Source organism: Mustela erminea, chromosome 11, assembly GCF_009829155.1.
Source record: "Mustela erminea isolate mMusErm1 chromosome 11, mMusErm1.Pri, whole genome shotgun sequence".
NCBI classification, from domain to species: Eukaryota; Metazoa; Chordata; class Mammalia; order Carnivora; family Mustelidae; genus Mustela; species Mustela erminea.
The window spans coordinates 44558148-44582304 of NC_045624.1; the positions used below are offsets into that span (position 1 = coordinate 44558148).

General features: G+C 37.8%; 1 protein-coding gene across 9 annotated transcripts in view; it reads left to right on the forward strand.

Moving 5' to 3' along the window:
* Positions 1–24157, forward strand: part of PDE1C (phosphodiesterase 1C) — a 582509-nt gene that overhangs the window by 531811 nt on the left and 26541 nt on the right. For 8 of the 9 annotated variants that reach the window (XM_032304733.1, XM_032304734.1, XM_032304736.1 and 5 more), the window contains one exon: positions 1111–1188. In XM_032304733.1, the coding sequence (XP_032160624.1) occupies positions 1111–1188 (78 nt within the window). Of the gene's footprint in view, positions 1–1110; positions 1189–18292; positions 22471–24157 lie in introns of those variants that run through there. The other variant, XM_032304738.1, reaches the window with a different exon arrangement.

The window sequence follows — 24157 nt, forward strand, 5'->3', positions numbered from 1 at the left end:
AATGTCATAGTGGCAAACTGTTGAACAGACATGGCCAGGGATTATGTAATTATCTTAGACAGGGGTCAGCAAGAAGTTTTCTGTGTTGGCCCAGCCAGTGACTCGTCCTGGTTTTGCATGTCTCCGTCACAACCATGCAGCGCTTATCCCTACGGCGTGAAAGCGGCCGCAGACAGTATGTAAATGAATTCATGCGACTATTTCCAATGATCTCTGTTTCCAGATTGGCCCCCGAGCTACAGGTGGACGACTCCTGCTTTAGGAGAACAGGACTGTTAACTTTGTCATGTACTATTGACACAAACCTAGGTACTACGAAGTTGTGTGATAACTTACAGATTTTTGACTGTTAGAAGAGATTACCCCCTTGCCCACAGGTTATGATTTTATTGCCCTGTGGGAGATAACCAGTTTTGTTTCTAACACAGCAATCTCATTTTAAAGGCTTTCTAAAAGGCCTATAAATACCCATTTCCTTAAATGCCCTTGGCACCATCCTTACTATCTCTCTGGTTCTTTTGTGAATGAATTAAGTTTTTGACACATGTTTATTCTACATCTGTTTGCATAGTGTTTCTGAACACTTACAAATCATATTTCGACAAGCTCGTTACTTAGAATACCGTTTATAACTCCGGTTTAGAGTTCAGATATCATTGCGTGATGTGCCAGAAATCGCATTCAATACCTTAAATACATTTGTCCTTAGAGTATGTCTATAAAGTAGATATTATTATCCCCATTTTGCATATGAGGAAACTGACACCTATAGAACTTGAGTAGCTATGAGCTGGCATAATTTACATTTGATCTGAGTTTTTCTGCTCTCCACAGCCCAATAATAAAGCTGAACTTCTTTTCTCGAAAATAAACATTATTGGCTCAAGTGCTACATTGTTTAACAGGAACTTTGTCTTAATTTCTGGATTATAATCTAACTTTTAAGACCTAATATATGGTTTAAAAAGGTATTTACATTCAGACATGTACCCCCTCATGACTAAAATTATGTACTTTTTTTTCATCTTTTTACCTTGACAAGTTTAGGACTATTTATAACGTCCCTTTTAGCTATATACATATGCTGTTTGTCATGTTTATTACTTTCAGGTGACGTGAAAGATGGTAAAAATAAGACAGACAGGAAGGATCAATCCAATGTCGGAAGTGATTCAAAGAAACCAGATGGTAAGAGCATAATTCCCATTATATTTTTCCATAAAATGTGCGATTTAATGCAGGTTTGTTAGAATTACACCTAGAATTGAATTGTGATTGTTAATATATTCTTATACCGTAAAAAAATCCCTTCACTGCATGTAGGGAGTACTCGACCCCTATTTCAGTAATTTACAGATTATCAATGTGTCTCTTCCCCTCCGCCATCCTTTGCTCCATCTCAGATGCATTCTATACTCTCTCTCTTCACCACTTGCCATTTTTTCATTTTCACTTTAAAGTTGCCTCATGACTTACTGTTTGGAATGGAATGGACTACGAGTCTTTGGGTGTGAATTGTGCAGCATAAATGGGAAGTGCTCCATGTTTTCAGTTTCAGCACTTTCTCTTTAAATGAGGAATTATTGCTTTTGGTAAGAACAGAAATCTGTTCAGTGTTATCACTGTATTGGGAGGCCCACATGTTGGAGAATGAGCATAGTTGTAGAATGCAGGTTGGTCAGCAAGAATAAGTCTCAAAGGCAAGTTCCGAATGGCAATCCCCACCAAACCAGTTAGACTGAACCTACCTTGTGATGTGCTCCATGAACATTGCTTTTACTTTTCACAAAGAGCATTCTACTCTCTCTAAGGCCTGAAAAGTTCAGATTATATTATCCTTCAGACTTTGTACTAGCCTACTGAGAAAACTGTTCTCATCTTTTATATCAATCTCCTGTTTCATTTGTAACATGGTCTTATTCTTGGCGACTCCTTCATACATGTACATGATATTAAACTGAACATGCATGCTTACCTCGGCAGCACATATACTAAAACTGAAAATGCAAACTTCTAAAATTTTTTTTTAAAGATTTTATTTATTTATTTGACAGAGAGAGATCACAAGTAGGCAGAGACACAGGCAGAGAGAGAGAGAGGAGGAAGCAGGCTCCCCGCTGAGCAGAGAGCCCGATGCGGGACTCGATCCCAGGACCCTGAGATCATGACCTGAGCCGAAGGCAGCGGCTTAACCCACTGAGCCACCCAGGCGCCCAAAATGCAAACTTCTAGTTAGTGGTTTGTGTTAAGAGTCCTAGATGCTTTTGAATCATACCTCCCTAGAGACATTGCATTGAATGCTAAGCTGTTTGATGATTTGGTTTTAATGTCATTGAAGGATAAATACCAGATTGAGGAGTAAGAAGAAATTTGGACACAACTCCACCTATTAAAAAGGAAGCAGCCCCTCTAGCTTTCATCTAAGCCACTGTGGCAGGCTTTCTTTACGCATATGCACGAAATCAGTTCTCGAGACTTTTCTTCTAAGCTCATTCAATAATTCACGCCAAGTGTCTTATCACATAATACCTAGGGAACACTCATGTGCAGTTTTTCACCAAATTGTTTATGGAAATGGAAACCATGTATCTAATAAAAATAAAAATAAATACCTCCTTGAATGATTGTGACTAAGACATGAATTACACAGAGACAAAACAGAATTCAAGGGGCCCCTGGGTGGCTCAGTGGGTTAAGCTTCTACCTTCAACTCAGGTCATGATCTCAGGGTTCTGGGAGTGATCCCCACATTGGGCTCTCTGCTCAGCAGGGAACCTGCTTCCCTCTCTCTCTGCTTGCTGCTCTGCCTACTTGTGATCTCTCTCTCTGTCAAATAAATAAAATCTTAAAAAAAAAAAAATCCACACACAATAAAAACAGTATTCAAAATGACAGTCATCCTAGCCAAACTTTATTATGGGTAAGGTTTGTTGCCAGACATCATTAAACCCAAGTCAAGATAACACAAGCCGAAACATGTACAATAGAGGAGAATGGTGTTAGATATAAACCCAGCACCTGGAAACCTGGCCCATCCTGCATCCAGTGACTAGCCCATCTGAATTCCTAGAGCATAAAAGTGCAGAGTAAGTCCCAAATCTTTAACATGGGATCTCGTTGCATTTTTATATTGTGCTACAAATATCTATAATATACATACATCATCTGTTATGATGGTGTCATGTGGGCTTGTGAGTTAAATTTTATTACCTTCATTAAGCACTTTTATTTTACCGGTGCCATTTATAATTAAATTGTCCCCAAGTATTAAAAATAATTAAACAGCTTTTTTAAAAAAAGAGGGGTGTAGGAAGGGGTCAACAGATACTATGTTCTATTGAACAAATAAATGTAAAGCTTGACTGTTTAATGAACATGATTCTGGATCCCACTGGACAATGAAAAGGGTTCAATAAATAAAGAAGAGATATTTTCTGATGTCTATTCCTTTCCCCCTCCATAACTCTAACTTTCCTCTGCTTCCAGTGGGTCTGGTGTGTTTATACTAGCAAGCTGATACACAAACTTGGACATGAACAACTTTCTGTTTTAATTTCATTGATGGGCTAACATGACATCAGTTGTTCTCACTGCTTTGATACCATAAGGACACAGATCACTGAGCTTTAGTTACTTGTGCTATCTTAGCCAAAAATCTTTCCCAGGATTAAAGCCATTCTTGGTGGCATGAAGTGGATAGATTTCAATCAGCCTCATTTATCTCTTCACCTTTGATCATCAAAAGTCTCTACTTAAGGAAAAATTTTAAGTGATATATGGATCAGAGGGTACATTGATTATTAAAAGCTGCCTAGTAACAACCATATACATTTTGAATATTTCTTTTTAATAGATCCTATTAACATTTGATGATGAGAGGTAGTCAGTTTAACTATTATTAATGCCTCTTTCCCTAATACAAGCCTTGGGAGCCAGGGGTGACCAGCTCTGTCTAATTTTTGAGAGGGAGTATCCAAGCACAATTCAGTGCCCAGTATGACCAAACCGACTATGGTTTGAAGTTGGAACATTGTACCCATTCAGAAAGAAACCTGATGGAAACTGGACCACAGTTGGTTATTCCCAAACTCCACTGAGCTGAGGCACACACAGAGGGAAGGGGTGTGTGCTAAAAGCATAAATTATATCCTGGCATAGTGAAAACATTGCAGTTGAACATTATCTCTGTCAGGCTACTGAGGTACTACTTAGTATCCTGCAGTATTAATTTTCAAACTGGCTTCAAAGAATGAATGTCCTTTGAAACTACATTGTTTACTCTTAGGGAGAAATGTACTAACATAAAAAGATCGGGGCCTCTGAGCCAAGATTCTCTCAGGGCCTAAACTTTTACAGTGTCACTGGGAGACTGGCGGGGTGCCAGTGAATGAATTATTTTCAGTGTGTTTTTAGTCATGTTTGAAACAGCATAGTCTCTTGGACCTGCCATAATTTTTTATAGTTGCCCAGAAATATGAGTTTGCTTTTAACTTTGACTACATTAAAGAGATATAAGAGATATAAGAGATAGCCACCATTTGTGTCTCTCAAAAGACTGATTATAATTAGGCCCTACGGGGTTATTTGCCAAGTCCCAGAGAGAGAGAATTCAGCAGGAATTTCTCCTTCACTGAATGTTCTGGAAATTGGAGTGTTTAAGGGTGTTCATGAAATTTAAAAGTCAACTGTGTAGAGTGAAAAGAGTGGACAAAAGACCATCTATGTACCTCTGCTTCTGCCAAAGAGGACTAATAAGAATTAGATTCACCCTTTCACCTGAAACAATAATAATCATAATAAAAGACAACTTACATGGAAAAATAGTTTTCAAGATACTGGACATCAAGAAATGAAGAACAGTAATCTCTAAGAAACAGGAAACAAATGATATAATACCTATGAATGATCCAGCTTCCTCCTTTGAGAGGATTTCCAAGCAACATAGGAGGGAGAATCGAGGCAGACCTGATGGACTCCTTGAGTTGAAGAGTTGAATAAGGGTCTGGGGAGAGCCACTGTGGCTCCAGCTAACAAGATAAAGTACCAGAGAGGGGAGAGCTGTAGAGATATAGAACTCCAGAAATCTAAAGAGTAGTCATTCATCAGAGTCCTGATTGACCCATACAGATAAGAAACTACCTGAGATCAGGAAAGAACCATTCAAGAGGATTAGAGGGAATGGTCCTAATGTTCACACTTCATATAAGGCAAGAAAAGTACCTATTCTCAATAGTCAGACTTGAATACCTCATAATTTAAAGGGAATTGGATAGAAGCCACCTAAATGTCTTATTTTGTTAGTTGGGGAGTAAATAGCTGTCAGCTAAATGCTGCTTTGGTCTCACCTAATAAACCTTGAAAGCAAGACATAAAAGGATCAAAGTGTTTCCAAATAACTGCACCCCAAAGTTTGTGTATAGGAATACAAAAATATCCAGTACCCAACAAGGTAAATTTCACCATATCCAATATCCCATCAAAAACTACTGGATGTGCAAAGAAGCAAGAAAATACTTTGCATAATGAGAGAGAGAGAGAGAGAGAGAGAGAACTGAAACAGAAGTTAGAATAGCAGACAAGAATATTAAAGCAGTTCTTATAACTATAACCCATATGTCTGAAAGTTGATTAGGGAGATGGGAGATATAAAGAAGGGAAAATCAAACTTCTAGAAATAAGCACTATAATGTATGATTTAGAAAACATACTGGATGGTATTAGCTAAAAACATTGGATGAGATTAATAATAAGTACAATGGGTGAGATTAGACATTGTAGAAGAAAAGACTAGTGGAAAAATTATCCAAAATAAAACAGAAAAAATTATAAAGAGCAACAGTGAATTTTAGGACATCTTCAACAGCCTGATGTATGTAACTGGAGTTCCTAACATAAAGAAGAGAGAGAAGAAGAAAGAAAAATATTTGATGAAGTAATTTACTTGGGCAAAGAAAATTTTGCCCAATGATGAAAACTACAAATGCACAGACTCAAGAAGCTCAGTAAAGCCGAGGCACAAGAAATTTGATAAAATTACACCAAAACATGTCATAATCACATTATTCAAAATGAGTAATGAAGAGAAAATTTAAAAACAGCAAGAGGGATAAAAAAATTCATGTACAATTGAAAAAAAAATGAGGATAACTGTAGATATCTTATCAGAAACAATGCAAGTGAGAAGACAGTGGAGCAACATCTTTAACATGCTGAAAGAATAAAATAATTCAATTAAGAATTCTATACCCAGCAAAAATATCTTTCAGATATAAAAGCTGAAAGAAGTCACAGTACAAGAAATGTTAATGAAAGGGAGTAGGGTAACTATGCCAGTTGGAAATATGGACCTGCCCAAAAGAATGAGGCACATGAAAAATGGTAACTAAATGGATAAAGATCATTGCCTATTTGAACAAAATAATAGTAATACATCATCTGATTTATAACACATACAACTGAGGGGTACATGTATGGTGCCTTTGGTTAGGTGACTGACTCTGTTTCAGCTTAGACCCTGGTAATCTCAGGGTCATGAGATCAAGTCCCACATTGGACATCATGCTCAGTGTGGAGTCTGCTTGAGATTCTTTCTCCCTCTCCCTCTGCTCCTGCGTATTCTCTCTCTCTCAAATAAATCAGTAAATCTTAAAAAATAACATATGTGACTGAAATAGCATAAAACAATAGCATAAACAGACAATAGCATAAAAAGCTGGGAAGGGAGAAATGGAAGTATATAACTGTAAAGTTCTACTATACATGAAGTGACATAATATCATTTGAAAGTTAATTGTGGTAAATTAAGAGCATATACTATAAACTCTAAAGCAATTAAAATAACAAAACAAAGCCATATAGCTAATAAGCCAACAAAAGAGATAAAATGGAATTGTAAAAATACTTAATCTGCAAGAAGATTTTAAAAAAGATAAGAAGGGAACAAAGAACATATGAGACAAATAGGAAACAAATAGCAAGATCATAGACTTAAAACTAAGCATATCAGTTACGACATTAAATGTCCTAAAGACCCCAATAAAAAAAACAGAGATTTTCAGATTATAAAACACAATTGTAGTCTGCCTTTATTTAAAACACACACACACACACACACAAATAGCCCAAAAGTAAAAGGATGACAATTGGTATATCAAGGTAACTAATAAAAAGAAAACTTGAATGGCTGCATTAATAGCTGACAAGGTAGATTTCATTGCAAACCCTATCACCAGAGATAAAGAAGTCCATTTCATGATAAAGTCCGTTTATAAAGATGATATAATAATACTTTATGCACTGAATTACACAAAATTAACTGAAAAAATTATCTTTTTAAACTTTTTAAGATTTTATTTGTTTGGTGTAGAGAGAGAGAGAGAGAGAATGCATGAGTTAGGGGAGGAGCAGACACCCTGCTGAGCAGGGAGCTGAGGGCTTGATCCCAGGACCTGGGATCACGACCTGAGTTGAAAGTAGATGTTTAACCAGCTGAGTCATCCAGGCACCCTCAGCAAAAAAAAAAAAAAAAAAAAAAAAAAAAAAAAAAAAAAATTTAATCCATAATTTTATTCAGAGACATTAACATTCCTCTCTCAATCATTGATAGAATAAAGAGATATAAAATCAGCAAGGAAAGGAAGATTTGAACAACAATACCAACCAACTTCACCTAAGTGGCATCCCTAGAATACCCAACCATAGAGAACACACATTCTTTTCAAGTGCATTCGAAGAACATTTATCGATATAGACCAGATTGTGAGTTATAAAATAAGTCCCAATAAATTGAAAAGGAGCCAAGCCATACAAAGCATATTTACAGGTCATTGTGGAATTAAATTGGCATAAGGATATTAATATTGTTTTAGTATCCTTTTAATTTTTGTAGAATATATCATGACTTAATCTATCATTTTTTTATATTGGTAATTTGTCTTTTTTCTCTTTTTTCCCCCTTACCAGTCTGGCTAGAGGATAAGTTTTACTAATTATTGTTATTAATATTTCTCATTGTTTTTCTGTTTTTATTTCATTGATTCCTTATCTTTTTTTTTCTTCTGCTTTCTTTGAGTTGAGTTTGCCTTATTTTCTAGCTTTTTCTTAAGGTGGAAGCTAACATGATTAATTTGAGATTTTTTTTCTAATGTAGGCATTAAGTGCTGTAAATTTCTCTCTAAGTACCACTTTAGTAGTATGCCATAAATATTAACATGCTGTATTCACATTTAGTTCAAAATACTTTCTAATTTCTATTTTAATTTTTACATTGATTTAAGAATTATTTAGAAACGTAGTATTTATTGCCAAATATTGGGGGATTTTCCAGAGATAGTGGAAATGTAAGTCCTCTCCAAATTGATCTACAGATTCATGCAATTCAATTAAAATCTTAGCAGGTTTTTTGGGGGGGGTAGAAATTAGCAAACCAATTATAAAATTTATGTGGAAATGCATAGCACCCAAAATAAATAAAGCAAGTTGGAAAAAGAAGGGAAAAGTTGGAGGGCTAAAAAGGAAGACCTTGTTTGAAGACTTAAAGCTTAGTAATGAAAGCAGCATGGTATTAGCATCATGATAGACAAATGGGTCAATAGAATAGAGAGTCCAAAAGTAGATCTATATGTACATGGACAACTTACTATTGACAAAGGGCATTCCATGGAGAAAGGTAGTCATTAACAAATGGTGATGGAATAATTCATTATTGATATGCAAAATTATCTCCTATATTTTACATCATATGCAAACATCAAAATCATAAACCTAAATTGAAAATGTTAAATTATAAGACTCAAGGTTAAGAAAACAGGAAGGACCCTTTGCAATCTCAAGGCAAAGGTTTTCCAGGTCTGACACCAAAAGTATGAACCATAAGAGAAGAACCTGATAAATTATACTTTAATAAATTAAGAACATCTGCTCTTCAAAAGCTTCTATTAGGAGAATGAAAAGACAGCCCACAGACCTGGGGAGAATATTTACAAAGCCTATATGTTTTAAAAGAGTTATATCCAAAATATATAAAGAAATGTCAATGTTCAAAAATAAGAAAATAAACAAATTCATTAAAGACATGCAAAAGATTTAAACATTTCACAAAGAAGAGATGTACAGGGGCACCTGGGTGGCTCAGTGGGTTAAGCCTCTGCCTTCGGCTCAGGTCATGATCCCGGGGTCCTGGGATCGAGCCACGCATCGGGCTCTCGGCTCAGCGGGGAGTCTGCTTCCTCCTCTCTCTCTGCCTGTCTCTCTGCCTACTTGTGATCTCTGTCAAATAAATAAATAAATAAATAAATCTTTAAAAAAAGAAAAAACGGAAGAGATGTACAGCTAGCAAATAGGTACATTAAGGAGATCATAGATATCAGTAGGAAATGCAAATTAAAAGCCAAATTAAAAATTATAATGAGAGAAAACAAAACAAAACATATACATGGGGAGATGATTTTACACTTGTATATTATATTCACCTAATAATTTCTTAGTTCTCAACCTCCCTTTGCCTGTGAGGACACAACTTTGTCAGCTCATTTCCTTATAGCCACTCTTTCTGTGTATTTCTTAAGTTGCTCCTTGTCTTGTCTTTAGGCTCTCAATACAGGAAACATGAAAGGCAATTGAGCCAATATTCTTGTTAGTTCATGTAGAACAACTACTTGAAATTAAAAGTCCTGTAGTATACATTCACGAATTTGCTTGTGATGCGATTCTTCACAAGACTGGTATCTCATGACCTTGATTTACTGCAGGACTCACAAGAGTCAACCAAAGAATTATTGTGTTTTTCCTGTTTTCTAACTAGATGATCCTACCAGAGTAGTTTGAAAGTGGGTAAATAAATGGAATGGATGACTCTGACTCTGTTAGATGCCTTTGGTTCTGTTATAATAGATGTGCCAGTTTATAAAAGCAGTGGAAGGATATAGTCTGAACCCTTTACACTTGAGTTGTACTTGGTGTTCTTATTTTTCGGCTGACATTGAAAATATTTCTTTAGTTGCCTTAAGGGTGGAGTGTCATGACTTGCTTTGCAGTGGAGTTGGTAGTGAGAGATAGATAGGGCCTGCCCAGGCCTGGAGGTGTGCACTTCTCTGCAAATCCAGGGAGGAAACAGTACAAAAGCAGGTGCCTGGAGAAGGTGCATGAAGAACTGAGACACATGTCTGTCTTTACAGCAATGATAGTATCTGACTTAGTTCATGTTCGGAGATATGAGAAGCAACAAACACACTGGCACATACATCATTATTCAGGAGGCACGTTTTTGTTGAGACCATCATCAGTTTTCATGTCTGTATAAATACTTGTACCCCAGTATTCTCTTCTCAGGGAATCATGCTCACCTCATTCGTTCTTCCAAGTATTTTTTCCCCACACTACTCAGGACAGTAGTTGTTAGGCTGTCTTAATACACCAGAATAAAGAACTGCCTTATTTCAGATCTATCAAAACCATAGCTTGTAAGTCAATGCTTCCTTTTATTTCCTCATTGTTCCAATCAATGCTGTTTCTTCCCACAGGGCTTCTTAGTATCACTTGCAGCTGATGCTGTCTGTGCCTTGGTCCATGCAGAGCTATAGAAGCAATTGAACACTTTTGCCCACCTTCAGTATACTTGTATTTAAATCAATCCCATACATCTTACCTAGCCATGGGGAACTTTATAGGCATTTATATTTCAGAATCTTAATGGATTACAAGTCTTAGAGGGAAGTGTCTTAATGGCCATCCTAGTTGAAACTTCTGTCCCAATTTGTTTTATGAAAGGTACACATAAGACAATTTAGTAATAGAAGAGGTAATGGAGTCTTGAAAATTCTTGACATAGGATTTGTGACGTGAAGCCCACTTTGTGGATTTTCATTCATTTTGTTTTGTATGTAAGAACTATCTTATCTGGAAAACAAAACAAAACAAAACATCAATCCCTTCATTTGGGAGCCTACACTATGCGTGATGTTGTAAAGGAGAAGAGCTGATTAGCAAGAAGGGCTCCACACAATGGAAAAGGAGTTTCCTATTGACAGTAAATGAAGAGTTGGTTATGCTGCAAAAGATCTGTTGACACTAACACCAATACTCCTAACCAATGTATGGTTTTGACTGCCAATTTACTGATGTACAATATGTACTGGAATACTCCTGTCAACTGGCTAGTCAGTGGTTTCTTTCTCCTAAAGGAAAACCTAACTGGGAACTCAAATCATATCAGAAAGTTGCTTGACAAGCTGAGAATGTAAGGAGAGTTAGTTGATGAAGTGTAACTTCAAGGTAGAATATCTTGATACATCTTTCTCCACCATTGGGATAGACTTGCCAAGAATAGTATGGCGGCCATCTTGCATGCCTTGTATTCTGACAGTGAAAGAGGCACTCCTCCTTGGCACCTCTCTTTCTAGTCTCCTTTTTGACTACAAATTCAGCCATCAGATAGGTTGATATCTTGGAGTAGATGATCATTCTTGTTTACTTTTAGTTCTTTGTGATTGCATTTCTGGACCTTAATCTTGAAGAAACCTCTTTGTTTTTAAGGCATTGTTTTTGATTCCCCATCATAGGCCACAAGATTTTCATGACCTTTATAAATCTCCACAGGTACGATCAGATTATGAACCGTGATGAGTAAAAAGGGCCAAGGATGGTGAGCAGTTCTGATAACACTAGTTGTTACCCTGTCCTTTCCTCTCACGTCTAGGGCAGTACTACTGTAACAATAACCTTAAGTCCTTCCTAATTTACTTTAAGTACAGAACCTATAAAACTTTAGTATTTAACTGCTTTTAGCAATGAATGATTTGCAGTACACCTCACTATTGATCATGCCACTGAAGTGAACCTCTGCTGTCTTGAGGTAGTTTCTATAAATAGTTAATCCCATCTTTTGGGTATTTTACTTGTTTCCTTCTCAGAGGATAACAGTTTTTTTCTTAGTTCTGGGAAGATACTGCACTGTAGTCCTTTATGTATTGACAAAAAGCTGCCTATTTCTTTAATGAAGAATTTTCCTTCAGCATGAGAATCCAGCATCTTTATGAGTTATTTTCCATGAGTGTACAGGGACCAAACATCTGGAGTCCCCTGAGTCCCAGTTAAGATAAGTCATCATAATAACACATGTTCTGATTAATACCCCATTTCCCTTAGCCATTTGTTCATGAAAACTCCTGTGACCTATTTACTTAACAAATGTATGTGTATGTACTAACATACGGAGCATCAACAGTGAAGAAATGATATGGTTTAGCAAGAAAAGCCATGAGATGTTTGTTTTTCAGAACATTTTACATCCTTATTTTCTCAAGTAGTAAGATAACCCAAGGGTCTAAACCGTGCACTCCCATATCCCTGTCGAAGGAAAACTACAAAAAGTTTGATAAATGAAGGAGAGGATTGCAAAATTATTTTTTAGCTGCCTGCTATTCTCATGTATCTGGACAAAACCTCACTAATTGGATTTTAAAGGGTTTTGTTGCAAAACATTTTGATTGATATACTTAAATGTTATTTTCTAGTTATTTTCAGAAGCTGTGCTGTAGGTTGACCCAATAAGAGTTATTGTGAGTTCAGCAACACTGAAACCCAACACAGTTGTTTTTTTGGATGGATTTGGAGGAACACTAGTAACCATTCCATGATATGTGGCTAGGATGTGGTCATATGGGGTGAACTAAATAATGTTCCTGCTCTTTTTACTACCGACTTATACTCTTGAGAGCTTGGAAGTACAAAGGCTATTACTTACACATGGTTCTAGTATCGGTGAGTCACAGTGAATCAGAACAGTTAGCTCTTTCAGTTACAAACATGCATTTCAAACTAATATAAACTTCCAGGTTTAGTGAATATCTTTGTGCTTCTCAAGGAGGGGGTATAATAGGTATCCTCATGATGGATTATAAAGGAACAGGTGGCATGCTACTACTATCATCCTCCTGTCCATTTTTGTGCCTTTGGAATTCACCTTTGTAGTATTGAAACAGAAACTGAAATATATATAGTATATACATATGTATGTATATTGCATATATAGGTGATATAATCTATATAATACAATGTAAGATTGGTGGGTTTAAAATAATTAAATTGTGTTATACCAAAAAAAAATTTCTGAAGTCAATTTATGCTTTTTACATTGCCATTTAGATTCCAGTCACTTAGCAAATAACTACATAGTAGAAATGTCAAATAAAAGTATATTAGGTACACTTTGGTAATGACAAAATTAATCTTTTTAAACAACTTTTCCCTTGGAATTACTGGTATATAAGCTTTCGTTGTTTCACTTTATCTTCTAGACATTTCGTTACACTCTTAATGTACCATTGTATTTTTAAAGGAACCCAGTCTGACAGAAAGGATTATAATTTTGGAACTGTGGAAAATGTGATTTTCCCCCCTCAACACTGATGTTCAGGATTAAAAATAACTTCTTAGTATTCATGAAATAAATATTTATCTATTTCCCCCCTATATTTTAGATTTTGTCAGATTCTACACATGGAATGGAGGAACACAAGTAACAATGCATTTGTCAAAAGAAGCTCTATTAACATTAGAAAAAATTCATTAAAATAACAGCTGCCTTTGCAGTAAATATGTGCCAATTTCAGGAGCTAGCACTGTCTACATTGTTAATGCCATTTCTTTTCTAGACACCCACACACTAGGAGAACAGTTAAAAATGCAGTATCAAGCAAGTATCAAAGCTTCCTCTTTGTGTTTATTCTTAGCATTCTCCACAGAATGGCACCACAATCTTCAAGTGACATCTGTATTTCATAAGTATTAGCCCTCTATCATACATGCTATTTTTATTTTCTACTCTGGAGCCACAGTGAAAACTTGAGAAAAAATATTTCTTTCTTCTTTCACTTTGAATCTTACATTGCTTTTCCTGAACTAATAAAATTGAGAAAACGTGAAGAGCAGTCATAATGTTTCAGGTCTAAAATTCTAGCCTCACTTTCTCTGAAGGACTTCCTTGGTCTCTATGGTCTCTGGCTTCTTGTTGACTTCAAAAACAGCAGATTCAAAGACTGGTCAGAAATAAAAACTCTCCTATGCAGACAATTCTAGGTTGTCTCATCGGCACAAAGGAGTGGTATGGGCTGTGGCTGCCTGCTGTTTACTTACCTCTCAAGAGTGGGGCAGGTCTGGGAGCACTTACAGAGTCAAATGTTTTCATTGTTTCCTTAGGCATTAAAGTACTAATTTCTTAATAAGAGACGAAAAACAGTAAAACATGTTGGGTAGTGTGGGGCAGAGAGGGAGAGTTATTCACAGATTTTTAGTTTGAAAAGACCATGCTGTTTAAAGGGAAAGAGAAGGCAGAAAAGTTAGAAATTAATACTTTAATACCATCATTATTCTCAGTGATAACACAGATGCCATGGATCAAAAGAAAAGAAAAAATTGGGCGAGGGTTGGAGCTAAAAACTGCCCATCTTTTGTTCTATTCTTATTCTGTGAATTTGGATCAAATGGGTAAATTTTAAGATCTCATCTTGTTGGCATAGGCAACAGGAAGTTTCAGGAAGTTAATATTCCCATAAATTTACTTACTTACTTTGTCTGTCCATCTGTTAATCCATCCATCCATCCACCCATCTATCTTAGCAGGGCTGTAGCATTAGTATTACATGCAGTGAACTTAACTTAAAACAATCATACTGTAATCATATCCATTATCATTTGAGGCAGGGAGAAAGCAGGCAGTATATGTTTTTGGATATTTAGTGATAACCATTTAAAATAGCACTTAAGACCTAAAACAGTGAAATGTCTGGATAAATTCTAACAGCTATATCTAAAATAATATTTGTTTGTTTTTAGCATTTCCCCATTATTAAAAAAACAAACGAAACCAGAACCCACTTATAAGCCCACAATAATTCTACTAGACATCTAAAATTGGGTTTGATTTTGCCACTTTTATTCTTCCTTTCCATTGCTTACTGTATTTTGTTGTTTTCATAGAAAGTTGACTCCATAAGGAGGCAGCTATGGTAGAGTTTCTGGAACTCGAAAATCTGGTTTGAATCCCAGCTCTGTTCTCAGCCAAGTCAGCTTATTTCTTTGAGCTTGGATGATAGTTGAATCAGGCTGTAAAAAATCAAAACCAAGAAAAATGAAAAAGAAAAGTGTTTACAGTTGTTTTTCAAGCCTGGTGCCAGATTCGTAGATGATTTAGGAATAAACATTATGACAGATAAACACATTTTAAGAGTCAAATCACGTTAAATCGAAATTTAAGCCTCTTCTTAAAACAATTATCTTTAAACCGAATGGTTTCAGACAGCATCTCCACTTACCTGTAGGAGGAGTAGCGTGGGAAGAGTGGAATAAACAAGGCCACACTGTTGTCAATTTCCACCTCCTTTATTCTTCAAATGAAGTTGCTGAAACATTTTTTGTTGTGCATTTCGTTGGAGTAAATATGGTTCTGTGAATTCATATAGCCTGTGCCTCAGGATTCAGAGCCTCCACGGCTACCCCTTTGAGAGACGCAAGAAGTCTTTGGTCAAGGGGCGGGTGCGTTGGTGGATGGCACTCCCTTAGATATTTTCTCGCAGTATCCCAAGTTAGGTGAAGATATTTTCCATTTCTGCTTATAGATCATAAATAGGTGGCTGAGTTTAACTGCTTTTTGTGGCCTCCAAAAAGCCAATGTAGATTTTCAATCAATGAAATTCGGAGAGCCTAGAACAAAAAAAATGATTCTTTATCTCAGTTAAATACAGAGTGGCCACTTACTTGTCTTCAGGAACTTATTTTCCTAATGCTTTGTGGTCTTATCCAATTTTAGCTTAAAATGCTTGTCCAATTTTAGTTTAAACTGAAAGCTAAGATGCAAAACCCAACCACAACAGAGCAAATATAGGACACTCAGTGCTGAGGGAGGAAGTGTGGAATGAGTAGGGAGCAAGCCTGATTTACAGACCACATCAAAGCCACATGTACGACAGGTGCCCCTTCTCCGGGGTGTTAGTCTCCACAGTGGGGCAAATTCTCCAAAGGAAATACATGCTTTTGACATATCCTACCTTATTATTGAATAAAATATAAAATAAATATGTTTATGATTTTCTTCTTATATTTTGTTTCCTGCTATGAAAAGATTTTCAAAAAGGGTGGTGAGAGACTTCCTACCCATCATTATGCTTCTGTATCTGTCCCATCTACTTGATACTTACTTAATTCACTAGCTTTCAATTAAAAAATAATTTGTTGAGCATGTGCAATGTGTCAGGCATTGTAATATATGCAAAGAGTGAGGAAGATAAGTGATGTTTCTCCTGCCCTCAAGGGATCTACATCTTGAAGGTAGCTGTGATGGGAGACACCTTACAGCAAATGCCCTAAGAGATTTAGAAACAGAAACTACTTTTGGGAGAACCTGTGTTTGGGAAGGCTAGGAAGTCATGCAGGTCCCAGACCCAGCTACAGAGCAGCTTTTACTGTTGGTTGTACTTAATGAACATAGGTGCAGCTTAGACACACGTTTCCTTTATTTACCTCTTCCCTCCATCCCTTGACCAGAAGACGGTGGAGGGGAGGGTGGACATCCATAGCAGGTCACTTCCCATCTCATTCAGAAGCAATGACTGGAAAAGGAAAAAGGTCTTCTTTCTAGGGCCTTTGGGATCCATTAAGATCCTAGATGGACTTCTTTCCATCTCTGGAACCCCGCAGGCTGGACAGCTGGCTACCGTTCACAGAGGCTTCATGAAAAAAGATGTGAATCGCTTCCCTTGTTGGCTAATTGAGGCTCACTGGTATAACAGTGGTCCTTGTCAGCTCTTCCTAGCATCCTTCCAACCAATGGGCCATTTATTAAACAATCACCTCAGACTTATATCATCATAATAAAATTGGATTTTATATTTGGGGGGCTGGGGACATCTCCTAGGGTAGTTAGTGCTATGATGACTGTCTGAAAGGAGTCATTACATATGACCTCAAATGGGTAATGGTGGAGCCAAAGCACTCAGGAGGAGACCTGCCTTGCAACTGCCACCCAGACCAAATTGTACAGACGATCAGAACCAGGGGGAAATTTCTAGTCCTTGATTTCAGGTTTTATTTCACCCCTTTCCCTCACTGGCAAGTTCCGGAGAGGCAACTCATGACTTCCCTTACTGCCGGTGCCAGCATCGGACTAACTGGTCAGAAGTTTTTCTCTTTTCTGTTACTTCTGCCAAATGGGTGAAGGTGTTGATGGAGGGTAAACATACATGGAACCAAAATGAAGAAAGAGGAACAACAGGAGGATCAATCGTATCAATGACTCCTGGAAAATTGAAAATTGATAGTAATTTCAAAAGATCAGATAGGGCTCTCCCATTTCTCAACTAGTTCGCTGCCTAATTTCAACTACTTCTCATTTAGGACAGTATCTCAGTCTTTCAAGTTGAATAGGAAATGTTGCTTATCCACAAGTGACTCCTAACATTTCTGTAGGAAAACGGTGTTATCCTTAAAATCTAAGCCACTGTACTTCTCTCCCTGCACAGGAGGGAACCATCTCTAACTATAAGGCATGATAACTTATAGACCCTGCAACATTCGTGGGAAGCAATAACATGCTTTTTGTTTGTCTGCTGGCTTTTTAGAAATTCTGTCAAAGCCTAGTGAGCTTGCATGGAATAGAGTATGCCACGTGGGGGAAAAAAAAAATCCAGTACTGTCTATTTCCATCAACTTAGTCCTGTTTCCATCTTTGTCTTCCTCCTCCGCCACCTCACTCTGGGTCCAGTAGAGAAGTCAGGTGATTTACCCATCTGAATAATGATTTCGCTTGGGATACATCTTGCTTTAAATCTTCTTGGGGAAGCTTCTGAGGGGTAGGTGGGTGTGCAGAAATTCTAAGAGAGAAAAACATTGCTTCTGGTATGGACATGGTTGGGATTTGGTGAATCCGGTTTCTTCCAATCCCACTGATCCCTGAGGCACATTGGCCCGATCTGGCAGGTGCTGTCATCTTGGTTCAAAATAAGGTATTTTAGTATCCATATTGCATGAACCAAATGTTTGATAATCAAGTTGAAAGTAACCATTAAGATTTCGAATGTAACCAGTGTTTAAAATTCTCCACGGAGAGTTTCCCTTTATGAACAGAGCAAACGGTGCTACAAAGGAGACAGCAGTGACTAGTATGGAAATGTTTAACTGATCACCCCCTCCCCCCTCTTTTTTTGTTCCTCAGATTTTTTTCTCCTCAGACCCGGCGGGTGGAGGAGGGTGGGGGGAAAGGCAGCATTGACACTTTTCTTTTTCTTTTTCTTTTTTTCAGATTCAGAAGAGTAAAACACACCTCACATACAATAAAAGAGGCTGCCAGTGTCTTGCATCATTTTAGCTGAGCTTCTTCATTCTCCTTCTCCTTCCACAAAGACCCGTATCTGGGGAAGGTGTCCAACTTTCAGAAACAAGCTCCCCCTCCCCCTACACACTTGGCCTTCCCTCATGCCACCTCCTTTCAAGAGATGGCTCTCTGGGAGCTGGTTTGAGGTCTAAGAACTCTGGGGAAATCCTCCCCCAAGCAAACCAAACAACTTGAGCTTTTTGCACAAACAGAAACAAAACGTGAAGGGACTCCCTCAGAATTCTTTGCTAATGCCCTTGCTTTCAAGGCACCTGTCTGGCCTGATGAGGATGGACATCCTGGATATGCTGAGGGAGGCCTGAAAAAGCCACATGCGCAGTAATTGCCATCTTACTACTGTCGATGCCGTTCCTTTAAATTGTTATTTTTTTAACTGGCTACTGATGGTGGATACAGCCGTGCTGGTCCTTCATCACAGCTAAGATGATGACTCCAGTCTCTGGTTGTTTCTTTCCTGAGTCTGGAACATTCTTTTTCTCCAGTGTTCTTTCAGACTTAAAATTGGTTCTTATGCTTGTCTTTCCATTTATATAGGACATTCTTTTTTTTTTTTTTTTTTAAGAGATTATCCTATAGGACTCTATTTGTAAATGCTTAATTTATCTGTGCTTTCATTAATAGAAACCTGAATGTTTCCGCTGATGACCGTACTGTTTAGGTGGGAGACACATTGTTTTCATTGGGTAGCATCCATGACTAAATGGTTACTGAAATTCTTACCACTCGGCGGTCCTCTTCTTTTGGATATTTATGGTTTCACTTAATCACTCTTCTTTCTAGTCAGGGAAGTGCTAAGGGAATTAGTATCAGGGAGATATGTCAAATAACTCTTCTCATTTTGGTGGGTCTTTCAAAATAACACAGAGGAGATAATTAACAGCACAAGCCAAAAGAAAGCACCGTGGATGTAGCATGGAAAGAGAATAAAGATTCACCCCCCTGAATTCAAGTCAAAAATGGGATCCAGTGGAATCTAAGTAAAGGGTAATTTTATGAGTCTAAATGGTGTGATTTGGATAAAACTGATTCTTAAAAGGTGGTTATGGTCCCCAAAGGAATCTTTGAGTCCTTCCCAAGGGGAACCCCCATGACTCTGCTGGTGATGGAGTGGGGGCTAATCATAGGAAGAGAGCGAGAAAGCTAGATGGTAGGCTTAGGTGTGTTCCCCATTGCAGATTTAATTTCTACGTTAAAAACACCAAAACAAACATTTCAAAAATCTTCTTATTACTAAAGCAAAACGTTGCTATTTCTTCAGACAGAAAGGGTAGTCTACAGGGCCTCTTGCCCCCACTGAAATATTCCCCAACAGAAAGAGCTGAAGAACTCTTGCATCAAATGCCCAGTTTGTACTGATATTTAAACACAGTTCTCTGGTCAGCTTTACATTTTGCCTTGTAATAACACATATTTTTCTGTTGCTCCCTCTGCTTTTGTAACAGTGACCACAATAAATAATGTGGTCACAAACTCAAACCAGGGGCCTAATAGGTTGAGCAAATGAGTAAAGCAAAGCCATGTAAAATCAGAGTTACTGTGATCAATGGCAGTTGGTATCAGTGAGGCAGTAAGGAGCAGTAGGCACTGTGAGGAATTGGAGCTTTCTGTATATTGAGATATGTCTTATGGAAACAGGGCAGTTACTAGTCAGCAACAGGATGAGTGCTATGTAGGAAAGGTGGTCCTAGATACCTGGGATTTTATATAAACCCTCTCCAAATATTTAAATACTGGCAATGAGTTCATAAATCTCCAAAGATTCTGCTGGTTGAAAAAAGTATGCCTATGACACACATACCATCCATGGGATATCGGGATGCAAACTATGCTCTTTGAGGTGTTATGGTTTTGTATAGGAAGGAAATACAACCAGGGCATGTCCAGTTTTTCATCTTGGAACCTGAACTTTTTACCTCATTTCTGTTCTGTACTTTTGTATGTAGAGCTTTGCAGCCGGTCAAAATAGAAAGCTTACAACTTCCCTTTTATACTCAACAAGTGAGACTAAACGAGATCTGAAAAAGAAACAGGAATATAGCCATTTTTTCTAGCAACAATAAAGACATGGTAATGTTTTCCATTTGCTTTAAGTCACTAATTAGCTGAAAAAGAATGGGGAGAGAGTTTCATTCGGTATAGAACTCTGCTTGGAATTCTCATTGTGGAGAAGCAAAACTCCATGAAACTCATCTTTAAATCCTTAACAATTATTTTGAAGGGGCATTAAGTAAAACTGCAAAATTATCAACTTTTTGAAAATATAAACAATGTATTATTGTAATATTAATTAATACTGGAGTTGATAAAACATTGACATTATGATCCCCAGTCAGTATTGACTGGAAGAACAATATTTCCAAAGCTCTGGTGCACTTTCTGTGGTCTTTCTGTTCTCTTGAAACAGCTTCCAAAGGAGCAGCAATATGGGATACACATTATTCCCTTTTTTGGAGTCCGGCATCTTACTCAGTATTACACAGTCAGGCAGAAAGCAAGGGCTTATACACCTCAATTAAGAATTGATCAGCAGTAAAGGGACGTTTCCACCATAGACAAACCACAGTTTCTACCTGTCCCTGGGTGCAACACTTTCCAAATGAAGTTGACCCTGAAGTTTGGGAGACCCTATGTCACCAAAGAGCTCCACATCCAGGTTTTTTGGTTGTGCTATGTTTTGAGACATAACGACCGATCCATTGGGAGGTCTTCATTCCATCTTTTATTCATGCCAACCTTTCTTGGATTATGAGCCCTAATAACTTACAGCAGCAGGCAAGAGAGTCATTTTTAGCCCATTAAATTTAAATGGATTTTCTTCCATTACCCATTTCATTCTTGGAGCTTTTCAAAACTATTGAAAACATCTGACAGGATTCTATTAAAGGCCTGTTACACTTAAACAGAAAAATAGTATCTACACATCGGAGAGCCAAAGAAGAATCTAGCATGGCTGTTTATTTCATTTGCGGAACTAAAGCCACTGTATTGTATTTTCCACCTAGAACCATGCCTTTAGTAAATTTGGAGAGTGAACAAGTCAAGAGCAACATTATGATGGGATATGAGGCAGAAGGCAGACGAACAGATGGAGACCAATTTTGTAATCCTAATCCATATTTTGGGAGTAAGAATACTGGTCTTTTTGTATCACTTCTGTGATGGATCACTTTTCTTTAGATAGATGATAGATAAATAGATAGAGAGATAGAGAGAAAGAATATATATTTTCTTCTATTCTTCACCGTTGAGCAGAGACATGATAAACATGACTTCATAATGTCCTCTGTGGGCTATAGGGAAAAACAAAAGAAAAAAAGCAGTCAGTCTTTTTCTCATAATGAGAGATTCTAAGATTAAAGTCTATGTATGCAGTATTATGTCCCCAATAAAGATTCCAGTTAGAAATGTTGTTCTGATTCTGAGATCCCCACACATCCCAACAGGAGCTGCAGTGCTGCTCCCCCCACCCCAACCACCACCAAACACGGCCCAGAGATAGTCAGCATTCAGGAAGTAGGTGCACAACTGTCTAGCTGTGTTCCGCTATCCACCTGTGAGTGCCAACAAAGCCCAGCATCTCCTATATGCCAAGCATATCGCTAAAGGCTTACTTTCCACGGATATGCAGACATACCATAGTGACATGAGTAGCTTATCATAAGAGATAGAAATTGCAGGTGGTTTTGGGGAAATTGTCAGAGCAAGTTTATGAAAAAAATAGAAATAAAATAAAATTTTCTCTATGGCTTTCAGATTTAAGAAAAATAAAAACAGAATAAAACAGGATTTATCTGAAATTGTTCTTCCAAAAGGGATGATGACACCAATCTATATGAAATACCAGTGAACTTATTTGTAATCCAAGTTGAAATAGTTAAAATCCAAAGTGGACTGTCTTGCAGCAAATAGGAGATCCTATATGTGCGGCGTGGGGAATCATGGCCCAATTTTGCTCTACTGAACTTATGGTTGGTACAGCACTGAGCCACAGAAAATTGGACATTAAAGAACATAATGGTGCACTAATGATGTTATATTAGATCTTATGTGTGAATAAATGGAAAGTAATACTTATGATTCATCAATATTGCTCCAGCATTAAAGGCCTCATAATCACTTAGAAAGTGAACTTTAAAAAAAATTGTAATGAATGGCACAATATTTCTATGAAACATCCCTTTGAGAACTGGGGACGCATTACCTGCCAAGAACAGATTTCAGTTAAGACTTCCTCTCGTCAAAGACCCTGAGCATTGGGGTGAGAGTAGATCAGAATGGTGGCAGAGCTACCTAGAACATTTGACAGATTTCAGTTAATTTGGGTTCAGAGAGGTTAGAAAAAGATGGGATGTTCTCAACATTTGTAAAAGACTGCATACTTCTCTAGGAAAGTCTGCAGTCATCAAGGATTGTTTCATTGAAAGAACACCTTGTTTTTACATTAAACAAAGGTGGGTACCGTGGGAGACCGAGACTGAAAAATTCATGGAAATCCTTTTAAACATTATTACTTTCTGGTTCTTTTAACTAATCTGCCCCCACCTCTCCCATTTTTCATTAAGATATTGTAGATGTATTTAAGATGACTTTACATTTATGCTGGATCCTGTTCCCCAGGTAGAAGTGGATCCACACTGGCCATGGCTGGCTTCCCTCAATGAACTTGGACCTAGCGTAGATTGCTATCCACTGAGCCAGGAGAAGCAGGGGGAGGTGTGTGGGTCCTTTCAACACCCTAGGGGCACACTTATTCAACCTCCTTTGGGAAGAGCGTGCATCTCTGGAGATACATGCTGGCTGGAGCAGGCCAGGGGGTGCCCTCATGGAAGCTCCCATGGCTTCTGCCATGATCACTGAACCCATGTATTTTCATGGGAGCGGCCTTCTTAACCTGCGGAAGAATTTCTCTGCCGGGTTATTGTGCAGGGTAATTCATTTCAAATAAAGCTCATTAAAACCCAATAGCTATAGATTGGCTTTTAAGTAGATTGCCCTGGAGGCACGTTATTGTAGAGTCTTTGCTTCTTTGTCATGATCTATCTTGGGGTAAGTATTTGTATACTTGTGTCCTTGTCTTTGAGTGGGTGTATGTATGATGGTACAGAGACAGAGTCACACACCAATATACATAGATTTATAGTAAAAACCTACAGCTGTAGGTATCGTCCAGTAGATGATTCTAGAGATAGAACTGTAGACTATACATTTTCCTTTATTTCTTGCTTTGATATTTTTATACGATTTTATATGCTGTAAAAAAATTTTTAAAAATATTTGCTATTTTCATTTGTAGAGCTCAGTTGGGTTTTTATCGGCTCTGGTGCCCACTGTACAGCCTGCTTCCTCCCCCTACCTAATTTAAGAGTCTTCTCCTTTTTCATACCTTTCTTTTATCTTTCCCTTCTTTTCTTCTCCCATTTTCTACCTTCATAACTCCTTCTTTCGCCTCTGTCCAGGCAAGCCATTCTGCCTGTGGAATCATTTTAGCACAAGGAAACACAAAATAATGGGGGAAAGAGAAGCATCTTCTTCCAGTGGAATTAACATGAGGAAATGTCAGGTGCCAAGGATGGGATAGGTAGCTGTGGAGGAGGGAAAAGATTGAGGAAAGGAAGCAGGAAAAAGGAAATCCTCATGGGAGATCAGTTACCCAAAGCAAGATGAGTCACTCTGAGGCTTCACCTTCCCTCCCCTTCCCTCAGTAGAGAACACAAGAATGGCCAGCGCTCACCAGGGGTCTGTAACCCCTCTCCCGGCATGGGCGCTGGCCCT